Source organism: Phascolarctos cinereus, unplaced genomic scaffold (assembly GCF_003287225.1).
Source record: "Phascolarctos cinereus isolate Bilbo 61053 unplaced genomic scaffold, phaCin_HiC Scaffold_4;HRSCAF=312, whole genome shotgun sequence".
Lineage (NCBI taxonomy): Eukaryota > Metazoa > Chordata > Mammalia > Diprotodontia > Phascolarctidae > Phascolarctos > Phascolarctos cinereus.
In genome coordinates, this window is record NW_027555847.1 from 690,759,761 (window position 1) to 690,784,981 (window position 25,221).

Below are 25,221 nucleotides of genomic sequence, written 5' to 3' on the forward strand. Positions count from 1 at the left end.
AGAAACAGCAAGATTCGGCAGCTTACAGGATCTGCAAGGTGAGGGCTGAGAAGTAGGTATCAGACACTTTAGAAAGGTTCATCCACAGACAGCTGTCCAGCCAATAGGGAATTCTTTTGGATACAGCCCCTCATGTAACTATCTCGTAAGGCATGAAGCAGGTAGTAATCCACTTGGGTGGAAAGAGTGTTCACATAGATGAAATAAACAATCCTTTCAGTAGCTAACCAAGACCGAGGCAATGTGCTAGGAATTGAAGATATAAAAAGGAAAAATCATGTAGCCCTTGGCCTCTAGCATACACACAAAAAACCTCAAATATAAATTAGAAGTACTACATTACATAGGAGAGGTGAAGGAGCATCACCAGAGACTCAAGACAGGAGGGGTAATGTCTAGGGGTGTGTGTGGGGGGATCAGCAAAGATTACACAAATGTAAACAGACATCACATGACCAACAATGTGGCAGGTTAATAACTTTTTTCAGACTTCTTTTATTCTCTAACCTTCCAACAAAAATTATGCGCCAGCTGTAGAAAAATTAACAGCTAACTATACAGAACAAAGAAAATTCTACGAGGTAAAATCCTTGTGAGTTACCCCTAGAAAACTTCTACTGAAGGCACTCACTCAGCATCAAACTTTAATATCCTTGAGCAAGAACAAAGGCTGGCTCACTGCCCTGGGCCAGGGCCCAAAGATGCCCACTATAGACTGTCAACATAGCCCAGTCTCTTCCTACTTCTTTACCCTGCAGTAAATGGTACAAACTAATTCTGCCCAACCAAATGACAGATTGTGGAAGCAAAGAGACTGAAAATATGACTGGGGTTTGCTCTAGGTTACAGAACCCCCAAGGCTACAAGGGCTTTCCCAGGACACCTTTCTCATCCTTGCCTGAACCCTACAAAAGGCAGTGAATGACAGTGGCTAGATAAGGAAAGAGGGAAGAGCCAAGAAAGAAAGTGGGGCAGAGGGCCAGTGAGCCAGGCCTAGGCTGGCCCCAACAAACATGGACTGAAACCCAGATAGGAACAGTTCTGCCTCCTTCATGGGGTACTCAGAGCAGGAAGCAAGATCAGTGACTCTATAACACCTAATGAAGGGCCTAGTGGGGGGGAGGGTGTTTAATTATCTTTCAGTCATGTCCAACTCTTCATGACACCTTTTGGGGTGTTCTTGGCAAAGTTACTACAGTGGTTTGCCATTTCCTTCTCCAGATCATTTCACAGATGAGGAAACAGGCCAACAGGGTTAAGTGATTTGCCCAGGGTCACACAGTAAGTGTCCGAGGCTGGATTTGAACTCAAAAAGATGAGTCTTCCTGACTCCAGGCCCCAAAGACATAGTAAGTGATAGGAGAATTAAACAAAAACAAAACAAAATAAAAAATCATGAAGACACCTTATAGGATTCAAAAACCAACAGGAAGGACAAGTAGTAAAGCCTAGAAGAAAATATGAAACTTTCTTAACTAGTATTTCAAGACAAGGGAATATGAATTAATAATAGCTGATATAAATAAAAAATCCTGTGAACTCCCAAGAGAGTAGAGAACAATCATGAGAAATTCCACAATGATTCGAAAGACAACATGGAAGAGATGAAGCCAAAGCTGGGCCCTGAAGGGAAGAGAAAGACTTTGGAATATGAAGATGTAAGGGATGGAGGACGGTCTATTATGTGTGTACAGAAGCAGGAGATCAGGGAAGAGGAAATAATGGAACTTAGTGTGAAGGGGAGCTATGTGAAACAGGCTGGAAAGACAAGTTGGAGCCACAGAGCTGAAGTCCAAAGAGTCTTCTTATACAAACAAAAGGGAAGCATTAATAGATTCTGGGTAGCATAGGGACGTGATGAGAATTGGGCATTAGGCCCAAAGAGATCAAACAAATGGGAAAAGGACCCACGTGGGCAAAAATATTCATAGCAGCTCTTTTTGTGGTGGCAAAGAATTGGAAACTGAGAGGATGCCCATCCATTGGGGAATGGCTGAGTAAGTTGTGGTATATGAATGTAAAGGAATGCTATTGTGCGATAAGAAATGATGAACAGACTGACTTCAGAAAAACCTGCAAAGACTTATATGGTCCGATGCTGAGTGAAGTGAGCAGAACCAAGAGGACTTTGTACACAATAACAGCCACGTTATGCAAGGACTAAGATTGTTAAACTGAACCCTTCTCAGCATTACGAGGATCTAAGACATCTCCAGAGGCCTCGGGATGGAAAATGCTGTCCACATCCAAAGAAAGAACTATGGAAGTCGAATCGCTATCACTTATTTTACCTTCTGTTGAGTTTTGTTTCATCTTTCTGATGGTTCCTCCTATTGGTTTTAATTTTTACTTACGACTTCACTAATGTGAAAATATGTTTAATGGGTATGTAAATGTAAAGCCCATATCAGATTGTGCTCCATCTTGGGGAGGGTGGGGGGGAGGAAAAGGGAGAAAAATTTTCAACTCAAAAGCATATGGAAAAAATAAAATTAAAAAAAAAGTGGAAAAAAAGAGAATTAGGTATTAGGAAGAAGACTAAGTCATCAGGAAGGTGATGGGCAGATGGATGGATGGATTGATGGACTGGGAAGAAAAGGATCACAGCAAGGGAGAACAATTAGAAGGTTAGTATGACAGGGAGTAGGAAGTAAGTATGAGTGACTAATAAATTTCACTCATCCTCTCTCTAATACTGAAGTGGTGTAGACAATTTTCACACTTCCTTCAGACACTTGAGAATTTCACTTTGATGCCTGCTGCTGTCAATGGTGGAGGCAGACAACAAAGCATGACAGCAATGATAGGGTTCAGTTAAATGAGTTAAATGTTATGGCTACTATATCCATATACTCATATTCTCAGCAGCTCCATGGGATCATAACATTGAATAAATTCTTCGTGGCCAAATGAACAACAGTAGAAAAGAGATTAGCTATGTTACTGCTATGAATTCACTTCAACATTGGGTTTTTTCCCCCCTATCACACCAAAAGGAAGGAGCAACCAAGTGCTTGGACTCTTCATTGTGAACTTTTCACATTCAGAGCTCTTGAGAAGAAGATGGAAGAAGAAAGGCTTCCCACTGAGGGGCACAATGCATCATCATGTTCTTCACAGGCCCACTGTTGTTGATTCATCCCAATGACATTACAAATGAATGAAGTCTTGACTTGTGAGTGAATTGGATTTAAGTGACACAGAGTTGCATAAATCACCAAACTCATTCTCTCTTCCAGTCATTGAAGTCCAGTGGCAAGACAAAAGCCAAGATGACTAGCAATGGCCTGGGATGCAGTGGATGACCTTGGGGTCTTCAATGTTTTTCCAAGCTCTAAGCACCCCATAGTACCTGCTTCAGCCACCTTCATAGCCATTGGAACAAATTGTTATCATCTGCCTATTTTACCAGGGAATGTCTTCACATGTTTGGGGTGGGCATCCCCCTAACTCACCAACAGATTTAAAACTTGTCAGCTCCTCTCAACCTGGTTTAGCTCATCTGCCAAGACAGTTTGCCAGGGTGTGGCCACTGAACATGCTATAGCTTCTTGGAGCCATGGTTAAGAGTTGGGTGACAGGTTAACACCAAAGGTGGACCAAAAGTCCACATTAAGCTAAGAAGGGCACTGTTAATTAGCGACTGTTAGCCACTGCAGTATTGTACTGAAAGGTATCCTGCCTGACCTGGAAGAGGTATTACAACTCCAGAAGTATATAATTTACACTCAGACAATGTAATCATCCATCTAACTTTGTAGTCACTAAAAAAGCAGGCTAAAAAAGGCTGTACTGTAATTTTTCATTTGTGTTTAAAAAGAACTCACTGTAAATGTCAGATGTAATTGCAATCTTCAAGATGTTTAATATATTATAAGAGAAATTCTGTTAAAAGTATGAATTTTAATATGATCATAAGATTTGACCTCTCAACCACTTTCTATAAATCTAAAGCAAATTTTCGGCATAATAACCCAGCATAAGTGGTAAATATTCAAAATCAAATGTGAAATTGTTTCATTCTTTTCTTCATCCTATAGTCAAGTGATATTAAACGAAATCCTTGTCTCTGAAAATTAATGGTAAAGCTCTGCCCCCTGGGGACAACTCCACCCTGAGGCGTTCTCAATAATTGATGAGAACTGGCCTAGAACTGCTATATCCTAAGCAAGCCCAATTAAGCTTCCCACTCCTGCTTCCTCCTCACAAGCTGTCTGGCCCCTCGGGGTGACTCCACTCTATCTTTCCCCTTCTAGCTCCTCTTTATGCTTTGTCTTCCCTTAATAGAATATATGCTTCTTGAGAAGAGGGACCATTAGGGGCAGCTAGGTGGCACAGTGGATAAAGCACTGGCCTTGGAGTCAGGAGGACTTGAGTTCAAATCTGGCCTCAGACACTTGACATTTACTAGCTGTGTGACTCTGAGCAAGTCACTTAACCCCAATTGCCTCATGAGAACAAGGACCATCTTGTTTTCTCACTTTTGAATCCACAGAGCATAACACTGCCCAGAAGATAGTAACAGGTGCTTAATCTATCTTACTAGAATTAAGATATTATGAGAATTATCTGGATTACATGATAATATCTATGTTACACAGTTGTATAAATCAGTTCTGAAGGGAAGCCTGAAAAAGAATCCTAAAATTTCAACAAATTTATAACATTCAAGTCTGAAAGGAACTTCAGACTTGTCTAATGTTTCTTTGATCCAGAAACCCTTCAATAGCATCATCCTGCCTCTATCTCAAGACCTCCCTCTGTTCATTCTGAACATGATCAACCTACTTTTGGAGACCTCTCATTATGGGAGAGTTTTTCCTTCCTTTACATATAATGCTGTCCATCCACAAAGCAGAATGGCTCCTAGTTCCTCCTGCTGAGCCCAAGCAAAACAATTTCTTCACTCCCACATGACAACTTTGCAAATAATTGAAGAATGCCATAGCGACAAGCAGCAATGCCATCAATAATAAAAGCTCATCTTCATATGGCCCCTTAAAGTTTGCAAAACACTTCACAGATATGGTCTCATTTTATTCTAACAACAATCCCAAGAGGCAATTCTATAGCTATCATTACTCCCACTTTACAGATGAGAAAACTGAGGGTCATTTAGTGAAGTGCCTTGCCCATGACCATACACTTCATAATTGACAGAGACAGGATTTAAACTCAAGTCTTTCTATCTCCAAATCAATAACTCTATCTACTACATCACAATGTGGGGGTCACAAACTATGTAGCATATTTGGTACACTTCAATTTTTATCTATGCTCAAAATGCAGGCAGGTCTTCCTACTGGAATAGAAGGTAAAAGGGGTTTGAAAAATGCCCCTCTAATTTCCTTGTTATTAAGGAAAATGAATTCCTTAGCGTGTGCATGCACATGTACACATGCACACACACACACATGTGCACAAGCACACATGCACTCACACACAAGAATGGCTTCAGTTTGTAAACACAGAAGAAAAAGGATCTGAAGAAAGGGAGGGAAAGTTTGTCATCGTCAAAGGATCATATATCTAGAGCTGAAAGGGCCCTTAGTAGTCATCATGTCTGATACTCCTCATTTTACAGATGAGGAAATTGGGGCCCAAAAAAGTAGTGATTTGCTTAAGGACCCAGGTAGCAAGGGGCTGAGCTAGGATTCAAACCTAAGCTAATGGACTCCTAATCCTGTGCTCTTTCACACTGCTAAGTGGTTGTGTTATGTAGAAAAGGAAGAAGGACCATCAGATTTAGGATTAAATACTAACTAGACAAAGCACTTTCTAAATTGGAGAAAACTGAACCCTCCAAAGAAGAAGCCATTTGTTCTTCAAAGAATAATAATAATCCTTCGCTGTTGTCAAGTGTTAAGCTATCCATAGGGTCCCCAGAAGAAGAGGCAAGTGGTGGTGGTTGGGACTTCGTGTTGAGGGCATGCTGAGAGGGCTAATTTGTCTACCTGTGAATAACAGAAAGTCCTACAGTCTTCCAAAGCACGATACAGAGCTTCCGAAGACTTGTCAAATTAGATGATAACTAATTCTGGTGATTCATGTACACATAACTGATACTGCCAGAAGGACTTCATAAAGCAATGCCACAGACCTCCCTGGCTTCCTTCAAGCTCCAACAAAACCTCCACCCTCTAAGGAAGCCTTTCCCAGCCCCTCTTAACTCTAGTACAGGGGTGCGGAACCTATGGCCTCGAGGCCACATGTGGTCCTCTAGGTCTTCAAGTGCTGCCTTTTAACAGAATCCAAACTTCACAGAACAAATCCCCTTGCAGCCTTGAGGCACTTGTGAAGTGTGGATTCAGTCAAAGGGCCCACTTGAGGATGTAAAGGGCCACATATGGCCTCGAGGCCACAGGCTCCACACCCCTGCTCTAGTGCCTTCCCTTTGCTGATTATTTTCCACTTATCATGTATAGAGCTTGTCTGCACATAGGTGTTTGTTTGCATGTTATCTCTCCTATTAGATTTTGAGCTCCTTGAAGGCAAAAACTATCTTTTAGCTCTTTTTGTATCTCCAGTATTTAGAACAGCACTTGGCCCATAGTAGGCATTTAAGAGATGATTATCGATTGAGAACACCAAGTCTTGGGCAAGAAATTGAAACCTAGGCACATATGTTGCTTTCATCACTGTTACTGAATTTAGTGCCTGGAACATAGCAGGCACTTAATAAATGTTTGTTGATTGATTGATGCCAGATTTTGGATTTCTGGAACATGGCAATGACAGGCTCCCAGAGTAGGAATGAAATGTATCTAGTTAGGGCTAATAAGTTTATCTATAGTCTTGCAGAATAGATTTAAATTGAAAAAGGAAAACAGAGAAAGAGACATATATTTATCTGCTGAGCTGAATACCTTCCCAGTTAGCTATAAAGTAGGAAGATTACTAGTGGAAGTGATGAGAAATTCACAGGAAGTAACCCAAGAAAATGGACACCAATCAAACCCTAGCTTCTGATAGCTGTATACAAAAGTATGAAGATCAATATTAATGATAGAGCTAAGATAAGGAGAAAAATTTGATTTGAGAGTTGGTGAAGAAACCCACAACTGAAATAGAGCTCTGGAATAATATAATTTCTTTAAAAAATAAATATGATATGGCTTTCAGAAAAACCTGGAAAGACTTACCTGAACTGATGCAAAGTGAAGTAAGCAGAACCAGGAAAATAGTAACAGTAATACTGTATGATGATCAACTATGAATTACTCAGCTGTTCTCAGCAATACAATGATCCAAGACAATTCTGAAGGACTTATGATGGAAAATTGCTAGTGATCTCTAGAGAAAGAACTGATGGAATCTGAATGCATCAAAACATATTGGTGGGTTTTTTTTCTTTTTTACTTCCTTTGTTTTTCTTGGGTCTTTTTTTTTGGTCTATGTTTTCTTTCACACCAATGACTAATATGGAAATATGTTTTGCATGACTGCACATGTATAACCTTTATCAAATTGTCTGCCTTTTCAATGATGGGGGAGGGGAGATAGGGCGGGAGAGAATTTAGAACTCAAAATTGTAAAAAAAAAAAGTCAAAAATTGCTTTTACATGTAATTGGAAACAAAATATTAAAGTTCAAAAAATAGGATATGTAAAAGGGAGGCAAAGTAGCATAATATATTAAAATTCAGGTGAATAACATTTATAAAGTATTTGCTGTGTGGCAAACAACATATTTAGATATCTATAGAAGAAACATATATCACCTACAGTATATTTTACAACATGTCTGCGTGTAGAATAAGTACAAAATAAATACCAACTAGTTGGGAGAGAGGGTGAATGGTCAGGGAAAGCTTTATGTAAGAGGTGGTGCTAAAGCTGTGTCTTGAAGGAAGAGAGGGATTAAATTCCAGGCACCGGAGATTGCTGTTACAATGGCTTAGAGACGGGAGATGAACCCCCTTGTGTGAAGAAGAAGGAAAGGGTGAGTTTGGCTTATTATGAAATGTGGGAATGGGGGAGTGACATGAAAAGAAACTGGAAAGACAGACTGGGTCCAGGCTGTGAAGTCCTTTAAAAGCCAAACTGAAGTGTTGATATTTTATCCCAGAGGTAATCAATAGCAACCGGGGTTTATTAAGTAGAGGAGAGGCATGTTCAGATCTGAGCTTTAGAAAAATCACTTTGGCAGCTCTGGATAAGAGAGATTCAGGACTTGAGGCAGATAGATAATTAGGAGTACTGGTGTGGGGTGATGAGAGATGGAACTAGGCAGAGGAGAGGGGGGCTTTGAGAAGACACAAGTAGGCAGTCGGGTATGGGAAAGATCGTGGTTGGAGAAAGGGCAAGATATGGTGGCTGGTAGAATCTGCGTGGCTCATGAACCTGCCTAAGAGATGTATGAATTTGTGAAATACACAGACTTACCTGAAAATCTTCTAAAACTTCAACTTAGTATCTAAAGGAATATGTGCAAAGTCTCTAGATATAACAAATGGCCTTTCTATGAACTACTTTCTGCCCCCTTTCAAGTCATATCAAATCTATTTCCTATATTACATACCCTTGCCTTTGGGTTTTATCCCAAGTAGGCCCCATGAGGGCAGTGACCATTAGCCTGCCTAGCCCCAAGGGCAGCATTCTGTACAAAGACAATGAACAGACAGACATTAGTTTTATCATTACTCTTCATTTCACAACATGATAACAAGGAAAACAAAATTATTTACTCTAAATTGGTAAGTATTCCTAATGCATGGAACAGTTCTTTCTCCTGAACAACCACCAGAATTATTGTTCCATTCTGCTGTATTCAAACCTACCACTTGGTGTTTTAAAGTGCACTAGATCCTGGCCTGATGAGTGCAAATAATGAATCCCTTGAAGTGATTGTGTCTACTTGAATTCACACTATTTGATGATGTAACTTTGTGAAATATGGTCATTGGTCCCAGTCCAACAGAAATATGCTATTCAAATTTGAATAATGTTGCCACAATCAGGGGATTCATTATTCACATTAATCACAACTTTGCATTAACTGTGAGTTATTATTACTGTAATCTACAAACCTTAACTCTTATTCAGTATATAGGGCCCTCAGTTTCCTTTAATTAATCAGATTCTATAATGCCTTAGACTGTGGTTCTTTTAAAGTTTCATGATTCTCTGACTGCCTAGCAGTATGAAAAGGGACTCAACTAGGAGTCAGTGAGCCTGGGTTCCAATCTTGGCTCTGCCACTTACTACCTGTGTCCTTGGCCAAATTACTCCACTTTTCTGGGTCCCAGTTTCCTCATCTGTAAAATGGGGAGGGGGAGAGTGTCAGATATGTTGACCACTAAGGGCCCTTTCAACTTTAAATCTATGATCTTTTGACATAAGTCAAACTTTCCATCTTTTCATCTTTTTTTCTTCTGTGTTTATACACTAAGACCACTTGTGTGTGTGTGTGTTTTAAGAAATTCATTTTCCCAATAACAAGGAAAATGGAAAGGCATTCTTCAAACTCCTTTTATCTTCTCTTCTAATAGGAAGATAAGCTTGCATTTTGAGTATAGATGAAAGTCACCTGAACGTGGCAGAGATACAAATATTATGCAAGTTACTGCAGAATTATACCTGCTCTCCATATTTGCCAGAAGTAAAATCCTCAGTCCTAGGTCACTCTCACTAGAAACTCCCTGGAAGATGGTTAAGGCATTCTGCTGTCAGAAGTCTTCAAAGCTGTCAAGTCAGCCAACTAGTATTGATAATATCTGCCATGTGTCAGACATTGTGCTAAGTGATATGGGAAGGACAAAGAAAAGCAAAAGACAGTGCCTGCTCTCAGGGAGCTCACCATCTAAGGGGGGAAACAGCATGCAGACAATTATGGACAAATAAGATATAGTGTCTAGGATAAATCAGAGAAAGACATCAAAGACACCAAGATTTTGGAGGACTGGGAAAGGTTTCTTATAGAAGGTGGGACTTTAGTTGAAAACTGAAAGAAGCCAGGGAAGTGAGGAGGCAGAAATGAGGAAGGAGAGTGTTCTAAGCATGGAGAACATCCAGTGAAAATGTCCAAAGAAGGGAAATGGAGTGTTTTGTGTGAGGAACGTCAAGGAATCCAATGTCACTGGATCTCAGAGTATATGGAGGGAGTAAGGTGTAAGAAGACTGGAAACGTAGGTAAAGTCAAGTTATGAAAGGCTTTAAAAGTCAGACAAAGGATTTTATATTTTATTTTGGAAGTCATTAGAGCTAATTCAACAGTGGGATGTCAATTCTATCTCACCTCAACAGGTACTCCTAACTTCCCTTCTCTTCTCTTACTAACTTCTCGTTTGTCTCGCCAACTTGTCTTTCTTATCTTGCCAACTATCTTCTCCTAAAGTCTTTTTCCTCACCATCCTCCCTGAATTCTTTTCTTCCTTCTCCTCATCTCCATCTCAAATTATTCATCTTCTCCTTCTGCTCCAACCCTTGTCTTCTCTTTCAATCAGTTCTCAAGTCTTCTCAAATTCCCCTTCCCAAATTCAATCTCTCGCCTTCTCCACAATTTTGAATCCTTAAGAATCTCCACAATTCCATCTCCTTCTTCAGGTAAAATATTTCTTCTACATGACTTTATCCCAAAGAATAGCACTGGATAATAAATCATTTGAAAGTACAAATCTACTACTAGTTGGGTTCAACTATAATTCAACTCAACTCTGCCTTTATTATGTCTAGAATCTTCCACTAAAGTGCTACTTCCATGCCTGGTCACTGCATAAGAGAGATATCAAGTTCTCAAGTTTTGGCAGGTTCCATGAAGATGAAAAGGCTTCCTGTACAGGCCCTAGGACAGATTGTGTCATCTTGCTAAGTTCAAAAAGTCTCAAAATCAGGTTGGCCTCAAGTGATGATTTCTTTTTAGCCAAAGAGATTTTCAAAGACAATTTTCCCAGGTTGAAAAGGAGTTATGGCCTATGTCAATGCAGGGCATTTGTCCCTCAACAACCCCCAGGTCCACAATGTACAGCGAAAAGTATTGTGATAAATATCGGAATGTGTTTTGCTGCCCCAGTGGATCCATGATTCCAGTGGTGTGGGTGCTCCTTCCAAAGAAAGAGACTGCTACCCATAGGTACCATCTCACTCTCTGCCCCCTTAGTCTACTAACTCCCATTAATCCTGCAAGGAAGTCTATACTAGGTCTTCCTCTAGACCTTCAGATCTTTGCATGGATAATAACGGAGCATGCAGCCTGACTCGGAGGATTCACCCAGTCTTGCTGCATGACCAACCTCCTGCCTTGTCCAGACCTACATGTCTGATCTCCTTAATACTCTTACTCTTATGCCATTCTTCTTTAAGCTTTGTATCTCTCCCATTGTCTAGGGTATAAGAGGTTAGATGCTGAGAGAGAGACAGAGATTAAATAAGAAGCAGTTCCTAACCTAATGAACAAGTACAAATAACTGTAATACAAATTCTGTAGTGGTAAGTACATAAGAGAAGAACAAAATGCAATGCAAACAATGCGAAATGCTGCTTCATTTGACAGGAGGGAATGGAATCATTTGTGACTAAGGAAATCAGGGATGGCTTCATGGAAGAAGTATTTAAGTTGGGCCTAGAAGGATCTAAACAGGCAGAAATCGGGGAGGGGACTACAGACCTAAAGAACAATGTGGACAAAGGCTCAAAGGTAGGAAAGCCAGTCAATCAACACCATTAAGTGTCTACTATGTGCCAGGTACTGTGCTAAGTGCTGGATATGTACAGGGGACATAGTCCAGTTTATCCGATATATAAAAGATATAGAGGGGAATAGTAGCATTAGGTAAGAATGTAAAGGTAGATGGTTCTGGATTGTGGAGAACAATCTACGCATCACCAACTTATTAATTCTAGTAAGAAGGTAGACTACCAGGCCTTACCACATGCTGGCCTCTGTGCCCTTCAGAGGCATAGGTGGCTCAGTAGATAGAATGCCAGGCCTGGAGTCAGGAGGTCAAAGCTGGCCTCAGATACTTAATAGCTGTGTGACCCTGGGCAAGTCACTTATAGCCCCATTTATCTACGTTTCCTCATCTGTAAAATGAGCTGGAGAAGGAAATGGCAAACTACTCCAGTATCTTTGCCAAGGAAACCCTAAATGGGGTCATGGAAAGTTAGATATGACTGAACAACAAGCCCTAAATATCCCTGGTACTGTTACCTGGCCTACAGATATAACCTAAAGACATTTGGGCATTAGCATCCACCCTGCAGCTGAAATGTATTTTATGCTGCATCTCCCAAAAAGAGAGGGAGCTCCTACAAAGCAGGGACTTTCTCATTTTTTTCTATTTGCATCCTCACATAGTGGGCACTTATTAAATGCTTTTTCATTCATTCATCATTCATTCATCCAAATAAGATGGCTTGTAATTTACAAACATATCAACTTACTTCAGGTCCCACAATAACCATGTAAACATTGGGCTCTTCTCGGTGCCATTCTTAAAAGAAAAGGAAAAGAAACTTTAAAAAATTAGTTCTCAGGGGAAATATGCTAAATATGAGAGTACATGTATAACCTATATCAGATTGCTTGCCATCTTGGGGAGGTGGGAGGGCAGGGAAGGAGGGAGAAAAAAAATTGTAACTCAAAATTTTCTAAAAGTGAATGTTGAAAAAAAAATTTAAAAATTGGTTCTCAGTCATAGAGACGTGTAATTGTACACGCGTTAGCACAATTTAGTTTAAAAGTAAAAGAGCAGAGTTTATGCACAATATGCTCCCCTTATTAACACCATTCTTCAATTAAATTCCAGATTGAACAATTGTTACATATCTACATTTTTTGCATCTCCTATGAGAAGAGGAGGTATTATTTCTAATTGATTCTTGTAGAAGTCCTTAATGCTTTTAATGAAATAATTTGCAATCACTTATGATTTCTATAATTATTAAAGCTGCAGATTAATAAGGAAGCTAAACACAATGCTGCATGTTAGCAACTCCATTTAGATCTCCAGAGATATTAGTTTTGTCTCAAGGAATCCCTGTGATTTTCTTTTTTTTTTAATTCTCTTGCATCTGTTTTGTCAGTAACCCTCGAAATAAAAGCACTGCTATCCTTCATAAAGGAGCAAATACTCCAGATTTTGAAACTTACACAATTAAATAATGTGGCAATTTGTCTTACAGAATTGAAAACTGTAAATTCAAGTGATTTTCAGGAAGTGATATGTCAGGTATTCGATGACAGAACGTTAGCTGGCAGGTAATTCTACAAGGGTTTCTCAATATTCAAAGGAAAGTGGTGAGCTCATTTCTGGGAGCTATCAGGAATCCCCTGCCTGGGGGATTCTCACAGTCTAGAGAAGGACTGTAAGGCAGACCCAAAATAGGTCTTAGTGAGGAACGTAATGCAAGGTACTACTACCATACAGAACACCAACAGTCCTACAAAATACTCAACAATCCTAAAGACTGACTGGCTTCCTCACTTTTTCCCACAGCGTTCTAGACCATTCACTTTATTATGTGGGCACCCAGCTCCGATTTCATATTGAAACAATGGGAAAATGAGCGTCATGATAACATTTTTTACCTGTTTATACATACTGATTGTGTAAGGCGAAGGATACCTTTTTCACAGTTGCTCACGCGATAGCCCTGGCATGATCAAATATTTAACACCCAGTAGACTTTAACTATAGAGGAAATCCTTCAGACTCAAAGATTCAAGATTTGGGCACAGCTGTCCAGTCTGGAGGGTGAGCGTCAGTCTTACTTCCGTCTTCTATTTCTAGAACCCAAAGCATGCTCATTTTCTCAGGCCACTCACTAGAACAGCAGGGTCTAACCAATAGGGGCATCATGCAATCTGCCGCTTCTCCACACTTACCTTCCATTCCTCCTGCCCTACCATTTCCCCTTGGGAGAAAGCATCATTTTTCTATTGTATTGAATGATTAATTGTTGAATTAGGACCAAGGTTTTGCCCCTTTTCTACTTCCTCATCCAGAAATCAACCACAGTGGGAAATTTTGCTCAAAAACTTACCCAGCAAGGAAAGCTAAGATCTAATCAAAGACAGTAATTTCAAATTTAAATTAAAAAGTAAATTTAACTTAAAAAGAAATTTTAAGTTTCAGCAAATGGGTAGATTCCTGCTCACTGTGTTTGCTCAATCAAGCCTAGGAAAATGTGGCTTCTGTCTTTTGTTAGACAGGTGACATAGAAATTGTTAAGTGTCTCTGGCCAAGATTTGAGTGCTCAGTGTCCCATACCTCAAGACTCTCACTGGAATATAGCCCAGACCTTCATTGTAATATTCATTCTCTCTCATTACTTGTTAACCAATCAGGGTTGATTGCCAACCTCTGGAACACCCACTTTTCCAAGGGCAGATAGCCCTGAGCCTGCCACCATGATTGTCTTTGGCATTTGAGAGTGCCACTGACCTCTTTTATTAACATGTTAGCATTATTAATAAGATGATTAAAAATTACCAAGAAACGATGTCTCTCAGACTTTTTAAAAAGGGGGTAACTGCGTGCAGTTCTGCTTACAGTCCTTCTGACTGAACAAAAGGTCTCTTCCTTCCCTGGCTATCACTTATTATTGGGTTGTACCCACCAAGTGGAATGTCAATTTCTTGAGGGCAGGGACTCCTCATTTTTTAAGCTATATCCCTCATGCCCAGCACAGTGCTAGGCACTTAGATAATTAGTGATACCTAATAGATACTTGGTGAATGATGGCTTGGCTGAATGATTGTGACTTTGGATATTTACTGTGTATCTTGACAAGGATTTAACTCAGCCCCCAGCTCTCTTGATCAGTAGTTTTCCTGCTGCCTAAAGGTGACTCAAGGGGCAAACCCAAGGTACATTTTCTAGTTAAATGATTAGCAGTATTAAAGACAAATTAGCCCCTGATTGAGGCAATTTCTCTGATATAATTTTAATAACTGAAAGAGCTGGAAAATAAGGAGAGAGCTAAAGAGAAAGTGGGCACCATAGAAAGTATTAAACCCACTGTAAGCACTGGGTTAGAACCAAATATTTGAGAATTTGTCTGACCCCAAAGAATTTCTAGAACTCAATCTCTGTTCCCATCCAAAATGAATGGTGAGATTGTCTTATGCTTTTAAACACAAAAATATTTAGTTACCCCATAGATCTTTTGCAATACTCATGTAAAACCCAAATTTTACTGAAAAAAAAAGTAATTCAAATTATTCCTTTAAAACACAATAACAATGGGAAATTTAGTTGAAAATTATTGGTATTCTTGTCATTCAGTAATGAATATTTTAAGATCACTAAACTACTAAGTCCATAAGAGATTACTGTCAACATCAAATATTTGTAAGTCAAGGCATTTTTGGTCATATGTAAAGATATCTTTGTTATTTGTTTGTTGATTTTACTATTTTCTTCATAAGTGAAATTCACAGAAAAAACTTTAAGGAAGATCTGAAAAGATCCAAGGAATTTCCCCAATCACACATTCCTTCTTCCCCTTGAAATACTAGTCATCATTATTTTAGGTAAAACTCTATTCCTGCACATGCAATGAGGTTAAAAAGACCCCCCCTCCCCCCACCCCTGGCTGGTTCATACCTTGTGGAGTGTTGGGCCTGTGCCAAGGTCACTTCCGGGGTCACTTTAACCTGGTATTCAGGTCAAAGCTGCATCAGAGAGGCCTGGCCACTGAACCAATTACCAGGGAAAGTGTCACCCCAAAGAGTCATCTTTCAGAGCAGACTGTTTCCCCAGAAGAAGCCAGGGCTGTCAACACTCCAAGAAGCTTGCATTAGCCAGAGCAGACCAGGGAACCCTGCTGTTTATTCCCTTTACAAAGAGAAGGGTGAGTGCATTCCCCTGAGTATAAAAAGCAGGTAGTATATTGGAAACACCAAGAGATTTATCCAACTAGACTTCTATAAACAAAAGAACAGGAGGAATTTACCTGTAAGAAACCTACCTGAGAAAGCGTCTACCAAATAAAGAGGATCTTTGACTCGTCTAAGCCCGCATATCAAAATAAAGATGTGTAAATTATCTGCACTTCGGTTGATCTCTGAAACAGAATATTTGGATCATTTTTATCACTGTGAAAAGATAGCAACTTCTTCCCCCTGTAAAATAACTTTAAAACCAAGGAATATATGCACAAAGTTATAGTGAGGAGGTGGCTTCAGAGTTTTCCTGGCCCTCACTAGTCTTTCATTGGTCTTTTGCTTCTAGGTTGGATTTTGCTGGGCCCTGTCCTTCTTTCAGTTTGCAAGCCTGGTCTGTCTGGTGCACAGGTTGGTTCCCTCCATGCTGGAGAAGATGGAGTTCAGAGGCAGGAGGAAGAGGAAGGGGAGAAATGACCTTAGTTATTTTTAAAATATTTTTACTTGCATATTTTATTTTTGCATCACCTAAATTTTCCCCATATCCTGTCGCTGTCACACCTCCATTATTTCTTAAAGATTACATTCTGAACAATCTTTAATTTGGCCTGCTTAAATAGGTATCATTTGTCTAAAAAAAAAAAGTCAGGAGATTTGTGCAACAGAAAGGCAGCTTCCAGTTTATGAACAGGGCATAAAGGACGTGCTCTGAGTTCACTGTTAAGTCAATTATTCAGAACCTCAATTGCATTTTCTCATAGGACAGGAACTTAACCTGTAATTTCACTGAGAGAAGGAATTCACAGGTGAGTAAACTCCACCAATACAGGTCTGCACCTTCTCACCTTAGAGAATTGCCCAATAGATTAAAAGATTAAGTGACTTACCCAGGATCACAAAGTTAGTACATAGCAGGGGTTTCCCTTACTTCAACACCAACTCTTTATCCACTATACCATGCTGTCCCTTTCTCATAGAGATGTGCTTAAAAATAATGGTCAAAATCTCAAGGAGGCTCTTAGAAACCTCCACAACCCATAAAGTACCTACCTAACCAAAGGGAATTTCTGTAAGGAAATGTGTTCCAATTTAAGATGCAAGGATGCTATATCCTTTTGTTATGAATACAAGAACTGCCCCCCGCCACCCTGCCCTCTTTCCTATATGCCCCCTTTCCTAGATGCTGTCCCACTTACAGCACTAGAAATAGTTACTTCTCTACTGTATTCTGGAAAGCCTGGGGTGCAGGAGTTTGAAAGCTGATATGGGAGCTTCAGGGTAAGGAGCAGGGTGGGAATTATGATGAGCAAAGAGCTAACCCGAGTGGATGAGAAGGGTTAGCTAAAACAGGTTCTGAATCTGCAGGTTCCGCTTCACTCCATTGGGCATAGTCTATATCCCTTCTAGAGGACACAGAAGTTAGTCAATTGCATTACCCAAGCCAGCCCAAGCCCCACTCCTTCTCACCCACAGGTTTCTACACATAACAAAGGCATCAGAGGGCATTTCAACATAACTTTCTTCCTTCCTCCTTTTCCTTTTCCTAATTTACCCAAGAGACATTCTTCCCATACACAGACTACCCTTGGCCACTGGACCAAACCGGTACTAAGGCTAAGAAAAATGCAAAGAAATGAAATAGAGGAAATGGATAAGCAACCGAGAGAGCAAGACTAGAATCTTTTTTTGAGAAGGGGAAGTAAGAAGAGATGTCATTCTCCCCTTCTAGCTAGCTCACTTATTTACCTGTGTGATCTCAATCACTCAGCCTCTCTGGCTCCCAGCTTCCTCACCCCTAAAAGAAGACCCCAGACCAAATGACCTTTGAGGTCTTTTTCAGATTTAAATCTATGATTCTATGATCCTGTAATTCTGGTATCAAAAAAGTACTTCCTGTTCACCTATACAAGTACACAATCACATAAAAAGACAAAGATGTACTGAATGCTTGGATGAAAGATTCCATTTCAGACTGACATTATTGGCATTTTTAATATAAACTAAATTAAAACTTCAGATTTTTTAATTGGGATAGCACAATCCTCCATAATTGACCTTCAAAATATGTACAAAAAAAGATAATTATAATGACCATTTTTTTGGCCCTGAAACCAGGACAATCTCCTATCGTTTCTCTCTCGGCAAAACTTAATTTTCCCTGTGCTCATGATCCACAAAATAAATGTTCTCTTTGCTTTTCAGTCTTCAGAGTGAATACATCTGCTTTGGAATTTAATCAAGGCTATTGAAACTGTTCTGACACAAGCACAAAAGCTAAAAAAAAATTAATTCATAACCAGCTTTGCTGCTATTTTTTATTCAAATGTGAAGCTGAGATGAATTTTTTACAAAAGTCACCTTTTGGGGAGGAAAAAAATAAAGCCTAAACAGTTCTCACAGTACACAGTTGCTCTATTAAGTACTGATGCTTCAATTGGGACCCTGAATTCTGTCTCTATAGGACTGTACTGTATAAATTTTCCCCTTACTCTGAACTCCTTGGATATTGACATAAAAATGGAAGCTTGGTGATAATTTTTAGTCAGTTTAACAAAATTAATCATGTATCAATTGGATTTGGGGACACAAAAAGCAATCACCTCTCTTTAACAAATAATAAGGGCAGAAGACAATCTCAGAAATACAAAAGGCAGGGAAGGGTCTAAGCATGTGTGGTCAATTTGGGGCAGTGCAGAACTATCAGTGTTTATACATGGAAAATTTTTGACAGTGGTGGCAGAACAAATAAATATTTCATATTATACATTATATATTAATATATTAAAATTAATATACTTACCCATGTTACTAAGTATGAGAAAAAATAAAAACCTAACATTTCTGTTTTCTCATTCTACTCCCCCTACATCTTTATGAAAAAAAATGAAGCAAACATACGTTAAGGTCCAAAAAAATCTCTTATCCCTAATAGAGGAAATATGAGAAGGTTCTACAGCACATGTATACCTTAAACTTAGACCTGAGGATAGGGAGAGAAATCTCCCTTTCCTGATGGCAAGGAAGGCTTAGCTGCTTGGCCCTATTACGTCCAAAAACCCCAAGCCTGCACCCTTGGGCACGTCTGGCTAGCTGAGTGAGTTTTTGACATGTCCTAGACTTCAACCCCATCAAACCAATTGTAAAGGTACTTGAACTACTTCCCTCTCCCAATAGATTAGATAAGAGTTATTATATGGGCCACAGCCTATCCCACATTTTACAGGTCTTCCTGTCCAGGTAGTTGGTGTCTTCTTTATTGGAAGAGAAAATTAAAAGGATAATGAAACTGGACATCTGAATAGGAATTGAAATTAGAAGAAAGCGTACCTGCCATCTTTTTTTTTTACTTAAAAGAATGGAAATACAAATAGTAGTAGTGACTTTTTTTTGTATTAAACTTAACAAATGCAGAAACATTACTTTTGATTCAAGTTGAGTAGCCTCGTGATACATAAGCTGCATTTTCAGGAAAATCAAGATAGTGGTTGGAAAATGCTGATCAAGCCGCCAAAGCATTTAAGCTTCCTTGATTTTGGCATCAATCCATACAATCCTTGGTTTGCATTATAGCTTAGAGTCCCTAAGATCCAATCCAGCTCTAAGAAAACTCATTCATGTTATTTCTTTTTATTTAGAAAGTAACTAAAACAGACTGTACCGAGAGGCTGAATAACTTATTTGATTCTATTTCTTCAATTTATTTCAAACTACAACAAGATATATTTTTCCTGAATGTATTTTTTTCATGTCTCCAAGTTCCAATTCATCACTTCCACATGTATAAGTTTCTTTCACAGATTACCATTTGCTGTAGAATAATATTTTTCTCTTCAAGAGAGTCCATTGATCCTAGAGGGTTTTATCAGCCTCTAAAGTTACGTTGGTCGGTCTCAACAAAGAGTCTGGCAGCTGAAAACATTCTCTTATACTCTGGGTGAGGGGGATGCTAGATCATTTCATTCCTGAATAATCATCAAACATGTCATCATACCAAGTATTTTTTTTTAAAGCAAAAGATACTCAACCATATGTTGTTTTCAATACACCACACTGCCTCTTGGAACTGGACTTAGAATAAAAAAGACCAGGGCCTTAGTCCTGGCTCCACTAGCATTGGTGGCATAAATATAGACAAGTCATTTGACCTATCTAAGTAGAGTTTCCTTACCTTCAAAATGTGAGTGATATATTTATTTGTTCTTTGAGCTTATGTATGCAGGAAAACAATTGGTAACCATAAAGTATTAGATACATGAGTATTTATATCATTATTATTGACTCTCTACAAACCTCTTGGAACCTCAGAGTTTTCCCTGCATAGTGCCAAGTTTCCACTTTGGTCACTATACGAGTGTCTAATGATGCAATATTTATCAGTTATGTGATCCAATTAAATGCTGCAATGCTTTCTAACCATTTCCTTTTCGCTGTCTCTCTTCTATGCAGATTTTATCTTTCAGATTCTTGAAAAAAAAAGGTATTATCAACACATTAAAGTCACCGGCCAAGAGGATATTAGAGTCTAAAATTAATCTCTGAATTACAAAAAAATATCAAGGTAAAACTCACAGGTCTACTGTTTTCCAGGCCCATAGAAACTGGCCCCAAAGCAAGTCACCTGTTAGATGGGGAATGACTTAGAAGTCAATTTCATAAACAGAAATTTACTGGAGCCGACTTTTCCCCTGGAAGCTATCCCCAGCGCTTTCTCTGGGTTTTTGATTCTGTAGATAAGTTGACATACTGTTACAAGGACACAAGAAACTTCATGCACTCCAGGCAAAACATGTCATTTTTACTGAGTTTGAAATGGAGAACACATGGATTTGAGAATCTATCCTGAGTAGTGTCACCTTGGGAAACTGTAACAAGGCCATGTAATTGCCACTTACCACTTAAAAATGACCTGGGTTTTTAATAGAAAAATAATACTGTGGTCCAGTGGAAAGTGCCCTGGATTGGGAGTAGACCAACCTGAATTTGATTCTTGTCTCTGCCACTTACTTTCTGGGTAACTTGTGTGGCTAGGTAGTAGTGCCACAGTGCATAGAGCTCCAGACCTGGAGTCAGGAAGACCTACCTGAATTCAAATCTGGCCTCAGACACTTACTAGCTGGGTGACCCTGGGCAAGTCACTTAGCCCTGTTTGCCTCAGTTTCCTCATCTGTAAAATGAGCTGGAGAAGGAAATGGCAAACCAGTCCAGTATCTTTGCCAAGAAAACCCCAAAAAGAGTCACATAGAGTCAGACACAACTGAAAAAACAAATGAACAACAAAAACAACAAAAACTTATGTAAGTCGCTTATTCCCTTTCTAGGTCCCAGTTTAATCAGTGTATTCAAAGACCTCCAAGTTCCATATCTTTCCAGCTCTAAATCCATGATCCCATAAAAAATCAATTTTGAAAAAATATCAAGCACCTAAGGAAGTTACAACAACAAGAGTTAGACAAACTTGAGCTCCCAAAGTGAAAAACATGAAGAAAGACGAGAAGAGTAGTCTATTCTATTACAATACATTATAGCTCTTGGTGCTTTAAATCGGTCCACTTGTCAAGGAGCCATCATAAATTCATTTGCATCAGGTGTATTTGAAATAACCTCCCCCCCACAACCAACCAAACCAAAAAAGTCTATTAGGAAAATATAGAGCTGTTACACTATGCAGGATTTATAGGCATTCCAAAGGGAAATGTTCTAGGGAACATGTAATTACTTTAATGATTATAAATAGATCTTCTGATGAGCACAGCTAGTAAAAGTACCCCATGAGAATTCGTACTAAGGGCACCTGACCTGCATTATTGGTTCTTAATTAATGGTAGTTACTGTGTTCTGCACTGATAGGTAGGATCCATTTAGCCTAGACAAAATTATTTAATCCTTAAACAAATATTGAGTCTTATATTTGTTATCAATGGCAGGATGTGCATGTATATGTATGTATACATTTTATATATTTATAGGCCAATAATCTTTAAAATTATTTTCCTAAGGAAGGAAATAGGAAAACATAAGACAATTTAAAAGCTGGGAATATCATAAAATTGGAGAGAGATGTTTAAAGAACATACAATAAAAACCATGACTCATGGCCAAACACCCACTCTTATTATACTAGGCATCATTCTGCTAGGTATTTCCCTTCTCCTTCTGCCTTGACTTCTCAATTGTTAATATTTCCAAAGAATTCTGAGTGGGGGTACCTGCTCTAGAAATAGCCAACTTTGGGGGCAGCTAGGTGGTACAGTGGATAGAGCACCAGCCCTAGAGTCAGAAGGACCTGAGTTCAAATCCAGACTCAGACCCATGACACTTAACTAGCTGTGTGACCCTGGGCAAGTCACTTAACTCCATTGTCTAGCAAAAAAACCCCAAAAAAATAGCCAACTTTCTAGTAAGAGGAATTGCTAATTTTGGACTTTCAACTACATCTACCATTTATGCTGTCTGAAGTATCAACTGGAAGTGACATTCCCAAAGCACACGCTACAACTGGAAAGCTTATCAACATTCTGTGGCTCAGGAATGATGGAGAACATGGAGGAGACACCCAGGTCTTCTCCAGAGTCTGAACTACATCAATGACTGATAGGAAAGACTAGAGGAAGTCATGTGGTTGTAAAAACTACTAGCCAGAATAGTTTACAGCTGTTTCCAAACTATGACCAGGCAGGCTCAGATATGATGGTAATTCAGATAAGTTCCTCTTGTCTAAATGTTCTAAATAAATCTGAAATTTCACTCTAACAGATGTTTAAGATCATGTTTTATCCAACACATCACAAAAGAAAATATTTTCTAAAGCGGCTTTTCAATATCTTGGCTATTTTTTAAATTAGTGAACAGTGATGCTCAGAGACAACCCACAGTAAGAATACAGGTTTTGATGATGGGTTATTCTATTTTGGGGAATAGCTAACTTAAGCGTGTTGTTACTGTGTTCTAAGAACACATCACAACTGATGGAGTCTGAATGCAGATTGAAGCGTACTATTTTCACTTTGTGTTTTTCATGGGTTTTTTTCCCCTTTTATTCTGTTTCTTCTTTCATAACATGACTAACGTGGAAATACATTTTACATGACTACACATGTATAATCTACATCAGATTGTTTGCAATCCTGGGGAGGAGGAAAAGAAAGAGGGAAGGAAAAAAATTTGAAACTCAAAATCTTATGAAAAATGAATGTGGAAAATTTTCTTTAAATATAATTGAAAAAAGTAAAAATATTATTTACATAAAAAAAAGAACACACCATACCGATAAATTTTAAATGGGCACATGAGGCTTGCGTGATGACACACATTTACTGACATGACCAAGAAGCTAAGTAACGTTGGCATTTTGTAATGCTGAGAGCAGAAGCTACTGTAATTCATGTAATTGACAAATGTACTACTAAAATGATTTCTAATTAGAGGATCATAGAATCATAGATTTAGAATTGGAAGTGACCATAGGTTAATCTAGCCCAACCTTTTCATCTTATAAATGAGAAAACAGAAGTCCAGAGTCAAGAGGTAACAGGGGCTGGAATCTGAAACCAGCACTGTCCAAAAATGGTGGAGGATTTTTCTTATTGATGAAACATTATATTCACATGTAGCATGTGATGTAGGTTTCCAATGTTGATGTGTGAAGACTATTCAATTGCAAAATGAGTGCATTTAAAGTGGTTGCAGACCCAGAAACAGAATTTACAGTTTAACTTTCATCCTCATTAGACATCACCTTTTGCCCAGCTGGTATGAGTCCTGATTTGCAATCTCTAGAGAGGAAAATCGGGGGAAGGTTGGGGGTAAGGGTAGGGGGATGGAGATGGTGTTAGCACATAGGTAGAGTTTTATAACTTGAATCACATGTTCAAAGTCAAGTTTAAGGGGCAGCTAGGTGATGCAGTGAATGGAGCACTGGCCCTGGAAACAGGAGAACCTGAGTTCAAATCCAACCTCAGACACTTACTGGCTATGTGACCCTGGGCAAGTTACTTAACCCCAATTATCTCCAAAAAAAAAAAAAGATACAATCAAAGTCAAGTTTAACTCCTTGGCTGTTAACAACATTGCTAATTTCACAACTCTAGGACAACTGTGAGGCACACATAATCCAAATAAAATGTAACTGAGAATTATTGGCTATTTAAAAAAAAAGAACATACTTATTTATACAGATCTTTTTTTGAAGAATAATTTAAACACCTTGACTCTATTTGCTTGTATCTCATTGTTTAGGTTCAGTTAGCACACAGGAGAAAAGAGTCTGCCTCTAAAAAAGATGAAAGGGGAAAAGAGAGCTGAAGGAAATTCTCCAAGCGATTCCTCAGCCCCCAGGTTAGAAAGAACCACAGTTGCTCTCCTGCTCCCCTCCTGTTTTGGGCCCCATCACTGAAGCAACTAGTGAAATTTCAGGGATCAAGAAAGACTAGGATTGTTTCCTTTCTGGCTCTAATCCAGGCCCCCATGGATGGAGAGGGGACTATATCCCTTAAGCACTGAGGCACTAATTCCTCTCCTACCTGTAAGAACCAGGTTTCCTTATCTCAAACGCTGTTTAATGTAAGCTTACAGGGTAGGGACACAGATTTACTCATAGGGATTTTGAGAAAAACCCTACAAAAAGAGTTAATACATTACCTGTATTTTGTAGAAATGTGTTCCAGTTAAAGGTAACATTTGGCATCGTTGAAATTCCTAAGTCCAAGGGGAAAAAAAAATAAAAAGACATTTCACTTGAACCAGGTTACCAATATATAATTAAAGTTATCTTGTTATGAATTTGAAATAACGACATTCATTCTTATATGTCAGCTAGGCTGCCTAAACACTTTGCTGAATTCTCATTAATCCTTGCAACCTTGAGAAGCTAGTGAGCTCCCTGGATTCCAGGTACTAATTTCTACTTCCTGGGCCCTACTGTGCCAAGTTTCTAACATATGGGGATCCATGGGAAAAATGAACTGCCCAGTGACAAGGGAAAGAGGGAGAGTCTGAGTCACAGCAATCTAGGATCTTAAAAATGGAAGAACCTCTAAAAGTCATCATGCCCAATCTCATCAGCTGACAAGCAAGCAAATGAGGGTCAGAGGAAAGGAAATGACTTGCCCAAGATCACACAGCTAATTAGCAGTAGAGCCACTACTAAAAATCAGATACTCCTCTCTCACAGTCCAGGGCTTTTTTCTATCATGCCCATGATTCTTTTCATGTGTTTTTCTAATATGAGATTTAGACCCTAAGCTTTCATCTGGTCTTCTTTTGTTACAAAGGATGCATATGCATAAAATGGCTAGTAAGGTCAAAAGGCCCATTCCAGGTCCATTGAACTGGATAAACTTAAGTAACCCTTGAAACCATGACTTTGGAATGACCTTCTTTCAAATAGATCTATTACTT

At 39.0% G+C, this 25,221-nt stretch overlaps 1 protein-coding gene across 1 annotated transcript in view; it reads right to left on the minus strand.

Annotated features, from left to right (window-relative positions):
- The window catches only part of GLT1D1 (glycosyltransferase 1 domain containing 1), a 110,009-nt gene that overhangs the window by 43,407 nt on the left and 41,381 nt on the right, over positions 1 to 25,221 (minus strand). Inside the window, exons 6-8 of the mRNA XM_021004391.2 lie at positions 24,463 to 24,519; positions 15,912 to 16,007; positions 12,381 to 12,430 (exon numbers count right to left, since the gene is read on the minus strand). Of these exons, the coding sequence (XP_020860050.1) occupies positions 12,381 to 12,430; positions 15,912 to 16,007; positions 24,463 to 24,519 (203 nt within the window). The remainder of the gene's footprint in view (positions 1 to 12,380; positions 12,431 to 15,911; positions 16,008 to 24,462; positions 24,520 to 25,221) is intronic.